This window comes from Haliaeetus albicilla, chromosome 26 (assembly GCF_947461875.1).
Source record: "Haliaeetus albicilla chromosome 26, bHalAlb1.1, whole genome shotgun sequence".
Taxonomy (NCBI): domain Eukaryota; kingdom Metazoa; phylum Chordata; class Aves; order Accipitriformes; family Accipitridae; genus Haliaeetus; species Haliaeetus albicilla.
In genome coordinates this window covers 12,672,148-12,693,678 of record NC_091508.1, presented here as the reverse complement: position 1 = coordinate 12,693,678, position 21,531 = coordinate 12,672,148, and the positions used below count along the sequence as shown (strand labels likewise).

The 21,531-nt window shown below is 43.6% G+C and overlaps 1 protein-coding gene across 11 annotated transcripts in view; it reads right to left on the bottom strand.

The window, feature by feature from the left end:
* The window catches only part of CACNA1B (calcium voltage-gated channel subunit alpha1 B), a 310,731-nt gene that overhangs the window by 124,263 nt on the left and 164,937 nt on the right, over window positions 1–21,531 (bottom strand). For 5 of the 11 annotated variants that reach the window (XM_069771700.1, XM_069771699.1, XM_069771702.1 and 2 more), the window contains exons 9-13: window positions 20,983–21,057; window positions 18,981–19,070; window positions 14,880–15,089; window positions 6,071–6,183; window positions 2,573–2,685 (exon numbers count right to left, since the gene is read on the bottom strand). In XM_069771700.1, the coding sequence (XP_069627801.1) occupies window positions 2,573–2,685; window positions 6,071–6,183; window positions 14,880–15,089; window positions 18,981–19,070; window positions 20,983–21,057 (601 nt within the window). The remainder of the gene's footprint in view (window positions 1–2,572; window positions 2,686–6,070; window positions 6,184–14,879; window positions 15,090–18,980; window positions 19,071–20,982; window positions 21,058–21,531) is intronic. The other 6 variants (XM_069771710.1, XM_069771704.1, XM_069771707.1 and 3 more) reach the window with 3 other exon arrangements.

Genomic DNA, 21,531 nt, shown 5'->3' with positions numbered 1-21,531 from the left:
GCAACAGAGGTTTCAGGGGAAACTTTGACCTCTTGGGACAATATCTTCAATTGAAAAGTTGCAACCAAACCTACTCAGGGTTAGCCCCTAAGCAAAAGGGGCTGAGCTGCTGTCTTTGGAGGAGGAGGAAGGGTTTGCTGATCTCATGGCTCTCCCCTGCTCAACACAATGGCTTCAGGCAAAATCTGCCACAAGCAAGGGGTTTGCACCTCTCAACCAGACACAAAATACATGCGGAGGCTCTGTCTTGTCCTGAAATAGCTCAGCACCAAACCTTCCCTGACTACAGAGCACCAAGATATAATGAGGAGTTGCATTTCTACAGATGTCAGTCCCCATCCAGTTTTGTTATGACAAAGAGGAAAACATGTGAAGCTGTTTTCTCCTTGTCTTCCTTGCTGAATTTTAGCCCCTCTTAGGCTGCTTCCCCTCATAGCACATCCTGCTGTCACCTTTCAGGCCAGCTGTAATTTAACTTTTTAACTATTGCATCATTCTGCTCTCTGCAGTTACACTGAATTGGGACATATGAATCAAAAGGTCTTACACCATTGATTATTCAAAGCAGGTGGACTGCAACTGGCTTCTGTTAAACACAGAGGCAAAAAATAAAAAAAAAACCCCAACCAAAAACAAACAGGGTAGGGAACTTCAGAGAAAAAAATGCTATGAAAGAAATGGAAAAAGAGGAAAAAAGAAAACTATTGAGGGTCAGGATGTTTGCACAGTAAAGACTGTAATGAGAGCGGGTGGGTAGCAATCTGTGCCCAGTGCGATCGCTTTGGTTCCTCTCCACGAGTTATGCTAGGACTGAGCTGTGCAGCTCCAGCGCTGGGATAATGTGGCCCAGCACACTTGAGATCCCCCCCATGTGAGCTGGGGGGGACCTGGCTTCTGGTAATGCAATTACTGCATTTCTGTCATGTCAGGTGAAAAATCCACGTAATTAGGTCAAGGCAACTTCAGCATCAGTAGGGTGAGAATTTCACTCACTGAACTGAGAAGGGGGAGAGCACTCTGCTTGCTCCACGATATGCTTTAAGTTAAATCTCAGGCTTCATCCCTTTATTGTGTTGGCTAAAATCCCGAATAGTCAAAACTCACAAAAAGATCATTCTAACTTGCAAAAATGTCCAAAATTTTTCAAAAGTACAACACACAATCAGATACACTAAATCTCAGTAGCTCTGGATAAAATTAACTGCTGACAATTAATTGCTATGGATTTGCTACAAAACCTGGAGTTTTCCGTAAATAAGATTAGTGCAAAGGTAGACTATAGTGACATTTTCTGGGGCAAGCACCCACCTATTTTGCTGGATGTTTTCAGAACTTAACGTTTCCAACCTCTTTGTCCCACAATACAACAAATGACACAGTATCACACACGAATCTTGGATGTGCATAATGATTAGCAGATACAAATCAGCAAACCCCACAGTGCTAACAAAACCTGTGTGTTTGAATAGCTGCAAAAGTACCCAGTTACTTCAACTGATTGTTTTGCTCAAATGTCACAACCTGTGCTTTATCTATTTGAGGTGGTTGGGGGTTTTTTGGAGGGAGGTGCTATTCCTTCTTTTTTTACTTCAAGCCAAGCACAAGTAAGAGAGTGATGGGAAGAGAGGAGATCTGAGGAGGTAATGGTGTAAAAAAAAAAATAATGTGGAAAACTACAGCAGGAGCACCTAAATGTGTCATCAATTTCCACACCACAATTTTGAAATCCTGCAGAAATTGCTCTAGATGGATTTACAAGTTGCACAGTAGCTGTTTGCTAATGCCAGCACACATTAATGCAATGCATGAGCACGAAAACTACGGAAAAGCTATGGCAACCCAACCCTAGTGAAAATTCAACTTCATAGGTCAAGACTGAAAACCTCAGACATTCCCAGACCACACACAGCACAGGCAGCAGCAACACACTTTATGTGTGTGTCAGCACAGTGGTTCAGGCACCAGAATTTAGTAACTAACAATAACCAGGGCAGCTCAGTTTTCCAGTTCCTAAATACTTAAGGAACTATCACCAGATCAACAGCAGATAAGGACAGTGGGCAGTTGATGGGGCTTAGAAAGTAAATAAGAAACTTTCTTCTCTTACCACAAGAAATAAGGGATCATCCTCCGAGATTTTTGTTTTAAGCAAACAAAGAAAAGAAGGATGCTCTCATGCAGCCTCATGGAGACCTCTGCACAAGGGTAGAAAAACCTGCACATGAGGCTGGGGAAAGGGCTGTTTAAAGTCCTTGTGGATGCAAATACAGGCTCAGGAGCTCCCTAAACTTTCAACTGCCAGAAACTCTGATTGCCCAGCCAAGGAAAGGGCAATTCTGCATCTGCATTTCTCTTCCGCTCTCGTACCCCATTAGGGCCAGTGTAGACATAAGATGTTAGGATAGACAAGACCTTTGTGCCAGCTAGTACTGGGGTTTTGGGGGTTGTTTTTTGTTTTTAAACTTTTTTTTTTAACAAGTGTGGAGAGCACTACTACTTGCTGTGGGGCTGGTGATACAGATTGCATATGGTGCTAAAAGACCAATGTGAGCGGAAAGGGAGCTGGACTTACTTTGTTACTTTGAAAATCCTCAGCAGTCGAAGTGCTCTCAATACGCTGATGCCAAATGAGGTACCTGGTTTCACTGCAGCCCAAATAACTTCAAATATACTTCCCACGATGACCTGCAAGAAGAGTCCATTTTACATAAGGCAAAACTTCTGCTTAGTTCTTTGTGGTGCTTCTAGAGAGGCTGAGGACAGAATAAGAATCAGAGCTTGGGCTGTGATGGTTTTCTTATGAAGGCTTCAGCAAAATCATGAATTAGCTAACAGCACTAAAAAAACTTGTTCCAACTTTCTGCAGTCCAGTCTAAAACAGGACAATACCTAGAAGCGGGAGAGATGCATCAGAGATCACAGATAGGAACATGTTTCTTTCTTCTCTAGCAAGCAAACTACATTAAAATAACCTGTTTTGAAAGACACTGGTTTTGTTTTGTTTTGTTTTTACACTGGCTCAACTGCAAATGCCTACACTTCATTTTCCCACCTCATGCAGTCGGTCTGCACAGCCTGCAAAGACTTGGGGAGCACTGCTCTATCCTCCCCTTCCCGTCAGAAGCACCAAAAGTCTTCACCCACAGCACTGCGGAACAGTGAAGCATCAGCTCTGGGCAAGATCCACCAGAAACTTCTGGCAACTGACAGTCTTTAGGAGAGCCATTAAGGTAATAGCTATTAAGAGATCCTGCAAAGCCTCTAGCATGCACATCCAGTAGTCTGCCAGGCCCTCAGCCTCAGGTTATTGAAAAATTATCCCAAATCAAGGTGTTTTTTTAAGTTTTGTTTTGTCTGTTTGTTTGCTTTAAGGTTGGAAGAGAATTAATCTCAAGTGATAGAGAAATCTTCTCTGCGATCCTGTATTATAAAATGAGCAAAATAGTAATGGGTTAAGCACAATTGGAAAGAGCAATTATATCCACACAGGTTACTGCACAGTTAATAGGAGAAGACAGGCATTTCACTGCCAATTGCTGTTATTACTTGCATTAACCTAGCATTTCAGAGCTCCCATGGACCATGGTCCCCGGTTGTGCGAAGCACACCATAAACACATTATCACTGGACCCCAGCGAGCACTTGTTTCATGTTGTGAGAGGGAGTGTTAATGGGAAGTCAGGGCCAGCAGAGCTGTCTGAGTACCTGAGCAGTGCTGGGAGACTCAGCAGCTTGGAAACCCCTTTCATAAACAGAAACCTGGATGTCTTTTGAAAACTACAGCATTGCTTAGAGCTGCTCTGCAAGAAATGCTGTACCCTGAGCTTCAAGAAAATGCAGTGGGAAAGGGAGATACACAACAGTTGCTCATCCAGTTTCTCCCATCAGGAAAAGAAGGAACTAAAACTTCTCTCCCACAGCCTATCACTCTTGGGAATCCCTCATGAATCAGCAAAAACCTTTCCTTAGACCTTCCACATGTTACACTGATAATTAATTTTCCTGGCATCTCAGCATGGCCTCCTGGGAGCTTGTTTCACATGACACCCCACTGGACTGTTCCTCCCAAGACTGATGTTGCTCTGATTTGTTGTTTCACTTTTTGTATTTCATCTTGATGGTTTGTCAAACTAAACTGACTACAGATCTGTGCGATGTTCCAGTGGGGGTGAAGTGGCTGAATTGATTCTGGGGGCTGGAAGGTGGGTGAGGAGGAAAAAACATAGAAGTAGGATCCCTGTGGATTCTCTAAAGAAGGAAGAATTAGAAACAGATCAACAGCTTTACCTCCTGGGAAACACTCAGCAAAGCTTATAGCCAGTGCTGCACTCACCATAGCATGACACAAAGCAAAGACACCCGGTAGGTTTATCTCTTGCTTAGTGCAAGCTCCTAAATCACCTGTCCCTGATCATCAGGTACAAGTTCTTCTTGTTGTGGAAGGAGCATCCTGGATACAATGATCCAGTGAAATTGGCAGCCAGCATGGGGGCAAGCTGGCTGCAGCTCTGAACCCACCAAATCCATTGGTGAAGGACATCGATCTACTGTCTGTCACTAGACAATGCAAACAAAGCAATGATACCCTTAGAAGACTAATTAGGCAATATTGCTTGGCCACCAAACGTCTTTGACTCAGCTTACAGAAGCTGGGGTCTTTGGGCATGCACTGAACTTAATGAAAGCTGAGTGTCAGCCCCCTTGTATTCTGTGCGCACACTCTTCATCCCAGCCTTTGCAGGACATCTTGCCAGTAGTTAAACCTTGCCATGGGTTGGCTGCCTTCAGCTGAGGGGACCCTCTCTGCCCCTCAGATTAGGCACCAACTCTGAATATGCAGACATCCAGTTATCTTACATTATTTGTGTTATTTGTGCTCTGGTTTGCTCTCATGACAGCTAGAGTCTGTGCAATATCCTTTGCGCTATGCAGCCAGAAAGAGCGGCACAATGCATTTCAATGCTCTGAGCCACCACCAGCTCTGATGAACTCCCCAGAAGGGGGACCCCCACACTTAGTGCAGCCTGATGGAACCCCTCAGTCTGGTGATTCTTGGGCTGGATGGCTTAATCTCAAAGTCTATTTAGCTCTGAGCTTTCCTGCTGGCACTGCCAAAAAGAGAAGTTGGCTCTGCCTGTAGTCTTGGATTTAGGAGTGGTCACTTACCAAAAGTAAGAACACCTCCTCCTTCCTTGCAGGAGCACAGCTGAAAGCAGGGAATTTTGCTCCACAGGGGAGAAGAAACTCCCAGCATTTTGGCAGATAAAGACTAGAAACAACAGACTGAATCTTGGAGAGAAGGGCTGGATGATGTGTACAATGACCTGGATTGTTTTCCCCTTGCCCGTGGCTGTATCATAAGCTTCGTATCTGGTTTGTTAAAGAAACCTTACAGACTGATTCTGCCTCTGGGATGCAGTGCTCAGCCCACACTAAAGGTAAGAGAAGCTGAGTTAAACTCTGTGAGGACAGATTACAGCCTAATAGCTTTTAATGAATACATTAACATCTGCATGCCACGTTCTTTGTTAGACAGAGTCAAAACTGGCCCCGCTATTCACATTTCAAAGCTATAGTTTTAGCATGAAGGGGAGAGCCTGTACCTCTGCAATAAAAGGATGTAAGCTATTGCCTTTCTGTCACCTAATCATGTGTTTAGACTTCTACTTCTGGGCACTCATGTCTGAAAAGTGCTGCCGATGTATCTTGAGGTAAAGGCCATTAAATGGATGATAGGGGAGATGAGCAATAAGATGTGTGGGGTTTTTGTCTTTCAATCACCTCATTTAAATGGGAGAGAGAATCTCGCAGTAATCAGAGCATTTACTGGTGCTGATGCTGCGAACACCCTGTAGCTTGCCGAGGAAATGAAATCCCCAGCTGTCACATTTCTTCAAAAAGGATGATAACTAGGGGAAGCTTAATGTGTTTCACTGAAGCTAATTTATACAATGACTTCTACACTTACAGCACCATTTCCCATGGATTCCCATACTCACCCTTAAACGCTGAACCCCACTGAATAACGGCAGAGCCACACACTTCATCCACACAGCTGAAGCCTACTCACCCCAAAGTCAAAGCAGTTGAATGAAGAGTGGAAGTAATTTCTTGGCCCTAGTCCATACATCTTCAAAGACATCTCAGTAAGGAACAGACCCAGAAAAACAAACTCTGCAAAGTCTGGAAACAGGAAAAGAGATTAAATTAGTCCACAAGACCTTGGTAGGCAGATCTCTTCATGTGGGGAACAACAGTAAGTTTTCGCAACAGAGACCGCCTCTTGCCAGAAGGAAATCCCTTTGCAATGGCCAACAAGACCCCGATGACAGTTTCCCATAATTATTTCTATACGCACATGAGCTGTATTCAACCTTCAGGAACTATGAAGGCAATGTTTCATGTGTACTGTGGGAAGGTTGGTATGAGCATTAAATAACATTCTCATCATCTCTGTAAAGGAATTTCAAAAGAAAGCTCTGGATCTAATATTTCTAAAGGTCTAATTTCATTACACAGATAATGTTTTGCAAATGTATGTTTGAGACTTCTGTACCTACATGAGACGGGTACTTTTGGGAGTGGAGTGTAAGGTTTTGTAACATCATCTCATGATAAAAATACCTTCATACCCAACAGAACTGCTGCCTCAGAGAGCTTATATTCAGAGGTGTTGTGTCTACTGTTAGCACATAGCCACATTTATTTTTATTATGCCTGTATAACCATATAATTATGGAAGAGCAAGTTCTGTTTCTTCCTGTTTCACATATCACAGGCAAATAGGCTGTGAAGCTTTTGATGGGAAAATTTATCACCTATGATGAAACAAAGGGCAGAAAGAACATAGCTGGAGACTTCAATTTCCAGATCAAGTTTTTAGGACTTGAAGCTACAAAAAACACTGCCTTTGGCATTTTAAGTCATGCAAGTTTAGATCTGGAGGCCAGTAAGCAACAGCAACAATGGAATGTTAAGAACAAACATAAAAAGGGCAAAAAACCTCTACACTACCAAAACAAACCAAATAGTATAAGGCAAACCTCTCCCTCTAGAGAGATGGGGAAAAGAATCAAACTTCAAAGGGTGGAGATTAATCACATTGCTTAGTGCAGTACAGAAGGTTCTCGGATGCTGTAGCAGCGCAGATGCAACAGGAAAGTCATCTTTTGTAATTTCACTTTTATGATTCTGGGAATGATAAAGACAAGATGGTGCCAAACTTTTCTCAAAGGTGCACAGGGACAGACAAGGGGCAACATATACAAGCTGCAACAAGGAAAATTTCAGCTGGATAATCCTGAACCCCAGGTGCTTTGTACACCTCCTGCAATAAGGGGCTTCAGCTAACGAACGTGGGCAAAGAGAGAGGAGGGAATGAGGGTCCTTTCAAACCGCATGGCTTTCACTCCATTCACTGCCTTGCACATTCATATTGAGTGAGTGCAGTTGGCCCAGGTCCATCTCACATTGCTGATTGTCTTTTGAAATTGCTTGAAAAATACAGCCTCAATTATAAAAAAAATTAAAAGGGGTTTTAAATTTTAAATGAAAGACAGTCATGAAATATCATGGGCATCATGTTAACTGAAATCCAGGAAGCATTAACCAGATGAGAAAGGTTTTATTAGCACTTCTGTGAGGAGCCTACAAGGACATTTCTACCAACATTTGCAGTAGGGGAGGAAATACCAGGAGCATATTAATTATACCATGTAACCTACTCTCCTTGAAAATAAGAGCAATATCATTAAAGGAGACTATCAAAGGCAAAGTGTTCACATTTGAGGAATAAGATGACAAAGTTGAGGTCTGCAGACGTCTCAGCCTTTTTCCTACCAAGAGGTAGGCTCCACCCACTGGATCTCAGTGCTCAGGGGAAAGCTTGGTCACAAAGAGCAGCAGCACACCTCCATCTCCCTTTGAGGCTGGAACTTGCTAGGAGAAGCTTGTTCGCACCTGCACCATGCTACAACTTTTCTCTCCTTTCTGACATCAGACACAACAGCTCAGTGAGCAAACAGTTGTTTCCAACACCAGGGACCCCAGAGTAGGGAGTTATCCACAGTTACACTGGCAATTCATCTGACTATACAGGCGCAGAGGGTGCGAGAAAGGGACCAGGTGAACCAGTGTCAGGCATAAAATGAGATGGCTGACAAGTCCAATAATATAAAAATACAGAATTTTTAAAAACCACGTGTTCAGTGGTATTGAATTTCCTTGCACATAATTAAAAAGATCACAATTGTGAATTAGCAAGAATGTTAAAATCCTTAATTATTAATAGCTGGCCCTGTAAATCAGAAGCTTAAACTAGCTTCCAGGCCAGATCCTGAACTTCCATTCTGCACCCTACATACTTTGGAAGTGGTTAAGAAACAGAAGGTAAAATTCCCCCAATAAAGCAGATGCATCTTCTCTGGGTGTGGAAGAATTTGTGCTGCTCCTGTCACCTATTTCAGTCCTTAGCCCAGAGGGAAAGCTTGCACCAGCGTTTGTGCTGACAACAGTCTCTCCCTTGCTGGGCAGTTACCACTCCCATCTTCAGTTTCACACTCAGCAGAGCTCAGCAAGCCTGACAGTGCTTATTGGAATGTCTTCAATATAAAGTCTCCCTATCACAAGGATTGATATCAAACCAATGCTTTGAAACTGGTGGTCTTGCTCAGTTAGCAGACAAAACTTAAAATCGTAGGGAAGGGTTGTAGATCAGGCCTACAGAAAGCATTGCACAGCCTCCACCTGCTTCATATCTCATGCTGGCAGGGAGATTTTTATCCTCTTCTCTGTCCACCAGACTAACCTTTCAAGAGTTACATTTCAGGTACACCCCGTATTCTTTTACAGAATAAGAATAATACTAGGTGGGGGGGGTTACTGTAATTTTCACCAACAGATCTCAGTATACTTTGGCAAGACAATTACCATCATTTCAAAAGAAGAAAAAGGAGGAAAGAAACAAAGATTAATGTTCAGTCACCCATCCAGCAGAAGCATGAAAAAAACCCCAGGTATCAACCAGTTCAATGTTCCATCATTGGACTGACACATCCTGCAAACACACATGCAAAACCAGAATATCACAGGAGGAAAAAAAGCTAGCAAATGCTGTCTCTAAGTAAAAGAGAATCAATAAATATTTTATTAAAAAGAAAAATAAATTTTAAAAAAAACAACAGGAAACATTAGAAACTCAGAACATCCAAGAAACCACTTCCTTCTGCTGTTCTTGAAAGAACCACCCAACTTGTCCTTTCACAGCTGATGACTTCCATCTAGGTGGAGTTCAAAACAGGCAGCAATAGCTATATTTCAGCGATACCAGGTGCTACAGATCATAGTGCTATGAGGACAGGGGACGGAGGGAAGGAAAATATGAACATAGTGAACTCCTTGGGCAGAAGGAATTGACTCAAAGTGAATCAGCTTCTCCAGCGGATGGATCAGAAACACAATTTCTTCTGACATAGCCCTGCCCGTATAATTGAAAATGCAATTTCATTGTTTGGACCTCCTGGTATTCAGATCCCACATGTAATTTAATCTGTGTTAAGCAGAAGCATTTTGTAATGTGATTTAAGGAAAAAAAGTTTGATACAAATACTCTTATTTAATTTCAAATTTGTGCTATTGGCAAAGGCCTTGCTAGCATCTTTTTGCCCCCTAAGTTTGAATTAGATAGTTAGCAGCTCTTTTTTGTCAATCACCCATGGATTAATTCCATTTCCGCCATGTCTCCAAGTCCGATGTCATTAGGAGGAGGTGCCAAGCCTGCCGCTTTGGTTTCCTCTGCTCATCCTCCTTGTACATTACACCAACCAGGAGAACCTCAGCAAAGTACAACTTCCTTCTCTTTGACAAAGCAGATATGAAATGTTCAGCAGACATAAACAAATATGCTCACTTCAGAAAGCCTTTTCCTCACAATTGCAAATGCTGTATATTTATATCCAGAGGGAACTGGCTATCTACTTCAAAGGCAAACACAACATCATCAAAAAAAGCCTAATTGCACCAGACACATGGCTCAGCATCATGTAACACACAGGGAAGATGTTCTCAGGCCATAATGGCTAAAATACTGTTTTCAAATATAGTATTTATCAGAAAGGAGACATTCTGGATCTTGTTTTTAAACAGATATAAATTTAGGAGCAAGTTAAGGATCACTGTAGTGGTAGCTGGAGAAACATGGAGAGAACTGCTTCGTGAAGGGCAGCCACAGGGGAATGGAAACCTGATGAGAGGGCTCCCAAGTGAAACCTTACTGATCCAACCCCAAAACCTTCTCATCAAGGTCCCTAAAGCCTGCCCCAGGGAAGCCAGAGAGCTATGGTTCCAGCCTTCTTCCACAGCTTTAGCCAGAGGAAGAGGAGACCACCACCATCATCTCTGCTGGCCTCCTGCACAGCACAGGGCATGGAAATGCATTCACCTGTTTCCACATCGGGCTTGCAACTTCTGCTCAAGCTACAGCATATATTTTTAGAAGGTACAGTCCTGACTGAAAAACCCTTAACACTGCACCTGTGTGCCCACATTATGGAGTTTGTTGGTTTGTTGCCCTCACAGTTGAAGATGCATCTTTGCTGCTACTAGATGTCAGTGATGATTTTCTAGGCTAGATTACAGAGTTTTCTTCTGACGGAAGTCTCTTTTTTTCTGAGAATGCCAGCAATGGTGCAAATTACCACAAACTGATGACAATCATGGGTGGCTGCATGAAATATATACTTTTATAGGGAACTGCAACTTATTTAATTGAAGGTTCATGCTTCCGTAAGCAGAACATGCCGTGTGTCCGTGTGCAGTATGAGAAAACTCCTGTTGCTATGCAGCACTGGAACCCTTTCCATGCAGAGAAAGAAAATCTCTGATCTAATTTGAGGGTAATTACAGGGGCATAAAGTATGTCCTGTTCTTCACCATACCCCAAGAATTCAAAGAATTTCTCATCAGCTCTTTCAATAAGACTAAAGAAATCCCAAGCCCCTTTCTAAAGCTCCTACAGTTCCTTTTTCAAAGCAGTTGCAGCAATATGGAATATCAAGTGGAGAAAGCTAATCAGAACAATTCAGCAGCAGGAAAGTTAAAAGTAAAGACCAAGGGAAAAATAAATCAGTGCAGACCCATAGGCTTTTACCAACCGTTCTTTAAGTAAAATTAATTTGTAATGTAATTATACTTTTCCCCGGAGGGACAGGTATAATTGAAATAGAGGTGCCTGGTAGAGTTTCAGGGTTTAGCGGATTCTCCCAGACTTTACCACACTCCTCTCCCGCTGCTACAGTTCACAAAACTCCTCACCAGTTCATTTCTAAGCACCTTCCATGAAACAACATAATTAGAATTGGCTACTCCTCTCTTGCTATACATCAGACTAGCCAAGTCCTGCTCCTCTGTAGTGAAGTTCACTCATCATGGATAAACTTTAAAGCCATTTTTAAACTCTGTCACTCTTAGAGTTAAAGGATTTTGCCAAGTATTTCCAGGAGCTCTTTAAAATTCCCTGGTCTTGTGATACCTTGTTCTGCCTATATCTAATGATTTGCACACAAATCTTGGTCAGAACAGGGCTTTCAAGGAGCACTCCTCAAGGGCTAAACCACATCTGGGCTTGTTCACAAATGCATTTGCTGCAGGGTTAACCAGGCTGGCTGCAGTTTAGTGCACGCAGGAGTGAGGGGGCCAAGCCCAGTCTTACCGTGATTGCAGTAACAAACAACCAGTTAGTCCACGCAAAGTCCCATGTACCTTAAGGTGTAAAATATTCCCTGCATTCAATGTTAAACTTTGCATTAGTAGGAAAAATTATGGTATGAAAACTATACCATCCCCCAGGAAAGCAGGCAGAAACCTTTAGGTCATTACCAATGCAAAGACAGGCATGAATATAATACTACAGCTCTTCATCCTGAAAAGTTGGGAGCGTTTGGAGGTGCAGGACTCTTGTAATTTAAGAGGTTGAACTTGTAAGCCTTTTCAGGGGACAATTCTCAGAAGCTCTTTGTTCTAAAATCATGTTAAAAAAGGTTTGTTCCCAGAGCTTCTGTTACACTGTGCTGTCAGACAGACCAGAGACAATCCTCCCCAAAATGAACCCATGGCACCTCTGCTTCTTGTCTTGGAGAAAACTATCTTTGGGGGAAAAAAACCAAACCAAAACAAAAAACAAACAAACAAAAAACAAACCAAGATACTATTACCTAGAGTATCTTAGAATTTCCACGACAACCATTCATTCTGGCTTTTATTCTCTATGTCATGGTGGCTAATCTTGTACCACTCCACTTAAAGACCCAATGCTTATACCTGTACAAGAACATCCACAAAACCTATGATTCCTCAGATATTCTGGTTTTGTCTGTGACCCAGCTCTGTGTTGCCCTCACCAATTACAGTGTTGTTTCTAACAGTGTTTATGTGTAGCCACTAGCATGTCTTTTAGTGAATCTAAGAGATTGATTTGTGAAACACCTGCTCAGGTGTTTCTTTATTGACAAGGGACATACTCAAGTCTTACAGTAAACGGCAGTGCAATGGTGCAAAGATACATAAAGGGCAGATGAGACACAGGAAAGCACCTATGGCTGGGAGGATGCTGAGGATTTAACTCCCAAGAACACATTGTTCCTTGGTGTTTTTCGGACTTTTCCATTAAAAATAACTCAATGGAATCACTTGTTCTTAGCTAGGTAGTACCTTAGCACCAAGAAATTAAAATAAGCTACCCAAGTTTTTTGGAAACTAATTCACAATACTGGGTGTTATGGACACATCCAAAGCTTCTGAAAGAAGGATCCACCCCAATCCATGATCCCAGGCACAACACAATTTCAACCTTCCCTATTTTTTGTCTTCAGCTAAGGCAGGTTGGGAACCTAATTTATGGCCTCTGTTCCAGATACGTTTCCCACACAGAGGTGAACCTTTAATTCTAATTAACAGAAACATCCCTTCCAGCTCTCATATGAATACTAAGTAGAAGTTGCTGGCTCATGGATTTCTTAATGTTCTCTTAGAAAAGTTACTGCATAAGGTATTCCCAAAACTGAGTTTGGAAATCTAAGCCTTCTTTTTTGAGTTGAAAGACTTAAAGTGGTTGGGTTTTTTCTAGACATTTATTCTTAATTCAAGAGGAAATCCTAAGCCTCAAACTTTTAATTACTCTGCCAATCTAGCTTATTATTTATGTTAAATTTAGGAAATGAATAAGCAAGACTGACTTCTCTGTGTAGTCTCTCTCTCTTTTCAGTCTAAATCTTGACAAAAACCAAACCAAAAAAAAAAGAGTTGAAAGAAGTTTCTGTCCTTCTTATACAACTCTCATTATAGCTCCAGTTACCTGGTGGTATTAAATATTTCAGCAACCATTAATAGAGAGGGTTTTTGAAGTCAGAGCAGCTAGTATTCTTGACCTTTTAGGTCTATAAAAAAAAACTTCAAAAGTTTGCTTTCTTATAATAAGGTAAGAGCTGAGGATCTGGAGATAGAAATATTTAAGTATTTAATTTATATAGAAATCAATGAAAATTAGGTAGATAAGTATCTTTAATGATCTAAGCCACAGTTATTAAGTCAGACTGTTTGAAATATTTTAGGGTTTTTTCCTAGTCTTCTGTTCTCTTGCTTCAGAAGTTTTACTTAGCAAATTCTGAACTAGCCGCATCTGAACATCAAGTACTGAACAAAAGATTTGTTCCTGGCCATTTTATAGATTCAGAAGTGGCCAATGCAATGGCTCTGTCTCCCAGAAACAAGCTCTCCATCCCTTCCCTTCAGAAGGAAAAATTTGCAGTGTCCCATTTTCAGTGTCACCATATTCCTACAAGTTTTCGAGCTCTAGGAGTCACAGCCTACAACCTTCATTAAAATAAATGAAAACGAGCGCTCTCCTTTACATTCCACATTTTTTTAAAACAGGCTTTGTGAGCAAGTCTGCAACCTCCGTGTAATGCTGTGCTGTGTAAAGGTACCAATTGCAGAAAGCTGCCTCCATTGATTATTCATCATAGGACAGAACAATATGCAATTTAAAAAAAAAAAATCATACTTCAAAAGCACTTATAGACTATCTGAAGCCTAAACTGATAGGTGACCACAGGAACTAAGCTAAAATAAAAGCTTTTGCACAAATATAGTATAATCTTCTGTACAGTATTATTTCTGTCACCACTGCACATATTTTCACAGAAGGGCATCATGACATTTATCCCACCTGATCACACACCGTTACTAAGGAAGACACGATTATCAAAAAAGACCTTCTGTAAAGTTGCAACCTTCTAAAGAATACGACAATAATAGCTACAACTGTAGTGAATTACTGTATGATTCTATAAGCACAGATCGACATTTTTATCTCCCAAATAGCATCAGCCATTGCATGTGCTGCTATCCCTGGGACATCAATGCTGGCACAGCTTTAAGTATGTGCACAACAGAAAAATCACCCATGCAGATCAGCTGCAAAGTGGCATGAATTCTGCAGTTCTCTGGGCAGATGCTGATTAGACAGAGAAAACTGCCTTTACCCAAGTAGTGAGTCATTCCCCCTCCTTTCATAAAGCCTGCTACAGAACAAATCCTTCTGCAGTGTTACAAGATGTAAATGTGTTTGAATCTGAAGTTTCAGATAATATTTAGGATCACATTCCCACCTCAAAACAGTTATCATGTCCTGGTGGATTTTTTTTAATTGTATGACTCAGCTACTCCTGAGTTACTAGAACCACTCATTAATGAATTTCTGACCCTCCTCCAAGGGAGGTATAGGAAGCCAAAAGACCAGACCTCACGAGTATGTGACAGCAGTGCTCAGAGTGACCAAAAACGCAAGACCTCGTTAGAGGAAAGGTGCAGTCCCTGGTACTCACACAGCGCAGTGGTGAGCTTCTCCGGCTGGTCATAGTGCACCATCGCGACGCAGAGTGTGTTGAGGGCGACCACACAGAGGACAATCCAGTAGAAGCTCTGAGCTTTCACCATGCGCCGGATGAAGAACCGGAACATTTTCTCTTTCCTCCTGAAGTAGGATGAGCTCTCGTTCTTCCCACTCTTCAAACTGGCACGAGCAAAAGGAGACCCTGGGACAGAAAGAAGAGTCACCACACCACATTCCGGCAGGTGAAAGGCCGGAGGACATTCTCGGGCACACAGACCCTCTCCCAAGCACCAGAAACACAGCTGAGCAGAAAGCTGGGCACATTGACTATGGGCTGAGCAAGGGCGTTTCGCTTGCAATGACATAGTGAGGGATGAAGGCTGGGATTTTAAAACTTCATGAATGAATGCCCAGCTCCACCATCTAAAGAAACTGGGTTTCCAACCCTTTGAAGCAATCTTGATTGTCTCAGTTTAACTCATAACATTTGGGTTCCCAGTTGAATGGAGGGACAGAAAGTACCAGGCACAGTGGTATTTCTGCCTGTGGTGTGGAGCACATCCTCTTGGAGCTGGGTAGCTGGCAACAGGAAAGCTGGTCCCTATTTCCCCTGCTCCAAGGACAAAGCAAAGACCCAGACCTTACTACTGAATTGAGTGAAGCCTCCTTATTTTACTCTCTGACTTCATGTGTTTCTACAGCAGAGGGCTCAATCTGCCTCCATGCATCATATTTTGGGCTCAGCTACTCATTTGTGTCAATTCTGCCTAGATCAGCTACATTTCAACTCTGGTTTGAAACCCTGGAAAACAGTCAAATGTTTTAACAATAGGAAGCTGACGGAAGAAATGATTTCTAATGTAAGCTCTCCCCATGCGGTAGCAGGCACTGTTCAAACGAATGATGAAAAGGCAATCTCTGGCCAGTGCTGAGGCAGGAGAAATCAGCACACGTTAGTAATAAACACATGCATCTGTTGGAGTTCCTCTGCAACAGCCACAGACACTGTTGCAAGCAGGGAAAATCGTGATTGCTGCAGGCTGTCCACTACCTGTTTCATGCTGTGCTGGCACCCCTCAGAAACTGCTAGCGAACCTTGTTTCAAGATGGTTTGTAGCAAGATAATATGCTATTGCCCTTCCCCATCATGGGACAGAGCCTCCCCGCGGGTAGGGCTGACCAGGACACAGGACACACACTGTCCTGTCTTGGACCAAGCACCGCGAGAGCAAATGACTTGCATGGGCTGTTGTTGGAGATGGCTGAGTTACATGAACAAAGTGTTCTGACTGCAGCAGCCAAATTTTTGAGTGTGCTCACTTACATTTCAACACTTAGAAGGGGTGGGAATCTCACCCTGTTTCATCCTGCAATAACATCAAACACAGCACCCATAGAAAGGATGAAACATCCAGATGTGACAGCAATGGGTTCTCCAAGCCTCACAGCTACACAAGAGCATATTGCGCCATCTCCCCAATAGAAGGCAAGCTCTCTGCTTCATTTCACATTTCTGGCCATCCACCAACACGCCAAATGCAGAGCTGGCCCTGGCCAGGCTTTGAACAAACTCCTTGTGGGAAAGCTTGGTGTGCTGTTGTTCTGCTAGTTTGATAATCCTCCCTTTGGCAGTTTAAAAAAAAATAAAAATAATAGTGCTCATCTATTGCTTTAAGACAACAAAATGAACTACAGGTTAAGATATAGGCTGCACGATATCATAATACTGTTTAGCAGGTAAAGACCTTTCAGATATTCAAGCCAGTCTATACTTTCAGATTTGCATGGGAATAGTCTGCTGCCCTTTCGTCTCCTCTCTACTGATCTTCCAGAAAAGAGAAGCAGCAGTATTTAGACTGATCTAACATAGAAAACATCCACTTCTCCAGGCTTTGCTGCCTGGCAATCAAGACAGTGTCCTGTGTCTGGTATAGAGTAGAGGGTAGGAAGCCAGAAGGAGCCAGAATCTACTGCTGCATGCTTCTTAGTGCAGAAAGGCAGGCTGAGAGTTAGGAGGAAAGAACAGAAGAAATGTTAAGAACAACTCCAGAGAACACACTGGGAAGTGTTTACCACTATAGAGCTTTATAACGCAATTATAAGGCTCATTGAGGTACTTGTGTTTGAATTAAAGCGCAACATATTCAGTCAACGGCCAGCAAGAGACCTGTCAATGTCTCTACCACTTTGGTCTGCATCTTCACGTTGCATTCAGCAATTATATTGTTAGTTCTTCCACGCTCCTTATGCTCCCATCAGCAAGACATTATAGAAAACCATCCAAAAAACCCTTTTCTCAAAAACATATTCTTTATGCATAATTGCCCATATGATCTGATTGTTTATGTTATGCAGAGTTTCAGCCTTTTCAGGAGCCTGCAGAAGTATCTGCTTTATCCATTTCTTCTTTTCTGCCTTGTTCCATGAATCAGAATCAAAAACACTTTTCCCAAGTGGGTGAACCACTTGCAGAAGGTGGAAAGCACTGCTGTTATTTTCCCTGCCATATGCTCCCGAGACAGTTCCCAGCTCTGCATCAGATTATCCACGAGTCCAGATGCTCCGTCATCCGTTGCCACCTGAAACACTGAATTCAAAGATCTGTTTGCATGGCATGGGTGCCCAGAGCCTGGAGGGACTTGGAAGTGAATGCAAAGATCTCATAATTATTGCAACTATGAACAAATGTTCTAAAAATGACCATTCCTTGTTATCCATGCAGGGATCCGAGCTGCTCAGAATAAAACAAAACAAAACAAAAATGCACACAGTCGCCGCATTTTTGCCCTCTTTCAGCAACAAACCTCTCATACAAGTGTCAGCAGTTTAGCCACAAAACCTGCAGCCCACTCAGCCTGGGAGATTGTGGCAGTTCAACAGTGGGTGATGGTGTCAGTAACATGCTGAGCAACATTCATTTCCTGCAACCAGGTCTTCATTTAAAGGGGAAAAAAACCCCAGCAGCAGCTGTAATCTCTTAAAACATTAATGCCAAATTTCCAAAGAGCATTTGAGGCACTCATGCTTGCAAGCATATATGGACATGTACTCTCAAATGTACTCTTTGTGCTGCTACTCTTATGCATCCAGGATTTACTGCTTTGTGGTAACTGGGGTGCCAAGACATTTCTTTGGAAGATAATGAGAACATCTGCTGCTTCAGCAGCAAAACAAAATACAGACTCAAACAACAGGGACAGGAATAAGCAAAATAGCTAACTCCAAAGCAGTCAGGAAGATGTTTCCCCAGCCAGCATGTAAAATCCCACAACTGAAAGGTCTTTCTGCTGATGTCCAAACAGTTCCCCTTAGACAGGGTGCTGTATGCTCAGAGCCTGCTTCCCCTTGCAAACCCCAGACCTGCCTCCTGCCCCTCCACCTGGCAATGTCTCAGGAGGGAACTAGCTCTCTGTTAACTGCAGAACAAGCAGTACCTCTGTAGCCTGACAGTGTCATATTCTCCAGAGCTGAAGATACCAAACTTGTACCGTGAGTGCTACACTATTCAGGATGCCACACTCTACATTGGAGGTATGTGGGCAACTGCGTGCACACAGGTGTGTATCTCCATATCCAGCTTTAAAAACGTGGAGAACTGCTTTAAGACCTTCTTTTAAGGCAAGACTGAGAACTGGGACCACTGCCCAGCACTTCCCAGTAACAATTCGTATGGTAAAGGCTGCAAAACTATACACTGTGCATTAGTGTCCAATGCGAGTAAGTGTCCACTTCCTCTGCTCCCCACAACAGATGAGGCTTAGTAGCATCATTTGATGTATTTGGGCTTCATTAGCATGAATGAGCATGTTCCAAGAAGAATCACAGTATGGCCAACACCACACAGATTCTCCAAGTGTTTTGGCAGGGCTCTTTTAAAGGGTGCAGCATGCAATAGCTGAGCAGGGCAGCGTCAGGGAGAGGGTAAAGCCACAAAGACATTTGCTTTGCTAAGTTGAGTGCTGCTGCAGGAGCAGTGATAATTCTCCTTCTTGAAACTGCAGCTTCTGGAGCAAAGGAGCCGCTCAGAGGAAACATGACATGAACATGTTTAGGTGGAGATCTAAATCTCGGGGAATGCGAAGCCAGTACTCACCAACGGAGCAAATGTCTGTGAAATGGTCCTCACCTTCTTCAGCATGAATCAGGTCATTTTTGCTCTTCTTTATTGCAGCTCGTTTCAACACTGTGTGCAAATTAAAGAGAAAACACCCTGTGAGCATTCAGAGTGGATTTTCTCTCCCCCTCCCTTCACTCTCCAGGGCCAGCATTTACTTCCCAATGCCAGCTTAAAGCTCTCACCCAAGGGTAAGCTGGAGCGAATCAGACAACCTACAACCTTGCAGGGCCTCCATGTGCTTTGATGCCAGGGTCATTTATTTATTTAACCTTCTAGATCTTGAAGGTTTGCCAGAACAGGTCTGCACTTACACTGCACCCCAGCAGATGCAGGAGGGTGGGGGAGTCACTGCAGCTGCTGGACCTTTTAGCATAGCAGAAAGGCTGGGCAGGGTCACTGAATCTTTCTGAGCCTCAGTGGGTTATGAGATGAGTGCTTCTATCCACTAAAAACATTAATGCTGTTTACAGTGTGCACCATTAAGAAGTTACCATTTATGGTGCTCAGATACAGTTTACCACAGAGCAATGCCTTAAGGAGCAGAAATACTATGTTGAAAGCAACTGCCACAAATCAGTGAGCATACTCTTAATAGCACCCACTGTACAATTCCTTCCCTCTGGGGATGTCATAACTCTTTGAAAACACACTTTGTCCAACAGCATCTTTTGCAGGGAGGGCAAACATCGCTACACCGTTTTACTCGACAGGGAAAGAGAACTGCAGCCTAAGGCTCGGAGAGGTCTGCACTGTTCACCCAGTGCACAAGGGGTAACGCAGCAACAGTGTGGACGCTGGTCCCATGACCACCTACCTGCAAAACCTTGAGAACTAGCAGAAAAAAATACGTTGATACAGTTTTGTAACAGCTTCAAGACATACAGTAACTAAGCACCATTTTCTATCAGCAGTAAGACACCCCACGGTGTGGTGATACATACTGTTCAGTAGGCACACACAGCAAACCCACTCACTCTGTAGTGACTACCCTGGGGGTAGGTTCGTATGAGAAGATCCCCTCACTCTACACAGATTTCCCTGCCTTGACAGATAAACGGATGCGATTCTTCCTCCGCAGCTAAGGCAAGCGTGCTTCACAGAAACACACAGAACATCACCCAGGTTCAGAGAGCCTCCAAGAGGACAGGACACTCTGAACCTGTGATCTGGATTCAATTTTTTGCAAATAACTGCTTTTGCTCTTTTCTTCCCCACCCAGCAGTAGGCTGAATCCTCAGTCCCAGCAATACCAGCTCTGGGGTCTTTCAGGCTGCCTCTGTCCCAGTACACTCCAGCATGTCCAGGGCCATCCCCAGCACTGGAACATAACCAGCCCTGGGAAGAATGTTTTACAACACTCCCTGGCATGAATTGAACACCTTCTTCTTTATCTTCTCCCCCACATAACTTCTCCATGTGTGTAGCAATTAGGTCGTGCCATCTCTACAGGCACCTTGGATGCAATGTCCCTCTGTTTTGGAGACTAGGCTGGGAACATTGCCGGGCTCCTTTAGCTTAACAGCATAGAGGGAGCCTTAGTATACATGGGTGTTTACTCCATGGCCTGTACTCACCTCTAGTTTGCTTACATCACTCAGCTTTTCAGACTACTCTTCCAGACACTCATTTCGGCTCGAGCCTAACAGCCCTGGCTGCACCCATGTGCTGGACAAACTTCCCCAGTGCACACACACCCACGCACCCGCACACATGCACGAAGATTTGCCAAGCACGCCTCAGCCCTGACCTCCTTCAGCCCCAGCTCTTCCGACCCCGAGTCCTTCCCGAGCACAGGTCACCAGGTTGGCCAAGGTGGGCTAGCAGCCAGGCGCCTGATGCCCCAAGGAGCTGCATGGCTCAGAGCACGGTGCAAAACCACCCAGGAAACATTGCCAGTGACGTGGGCACGTGGGGCTGCGGGGGAGAAGCACTGCCCCACTGTGCCACCTAAGCCCCTGGTGATTTGCAATCCACTCACTGTTGTAGCTGCTGCCGCTGCTAGTCTCTGCCGGTGCCGTGCCTTGTTGAATCGGCCCTTCCGAGGCGGCCCTCCCTGACAGTGAATGGGAGGAGAAAAAAAAAGAGGAGGGAAAGGGAGGGGAGGGGAAAGGAGGAGACATGGGAGGACGAAAGATGGTCAGAAAAGGGAGAGGGAAGAATCTTTAACTGAACTTTGACTGGCTGTCGCATCCTAAGAGCTCATCGGTCTGGAGGCACAGGGAGAGCAGTCCCCGTAGCCTCGCTGCACCTGCATCCGAAGCTCGGTACCTCCAGCCATCCTGCAATGCTAGGGTCACACGTCGGAATATAGGATCACCACACCCTGTTATGTCTTACTGCTTACAAGTAACAGGGGTCTTAGTCTCTTTGTCAAATCCATTTGGAAACCTCAGTTTAGAGCCCTGCCTTCTCTCAGTCAATGCATTTCTCTTCTGGCATCCGCTCTGCAGCCTACCCCCACCACAACCTGTGCGTAGACACAGCCAGCCATGCTCGGCAGAGGCTGACAGGTGTCCCCGTCACGCTG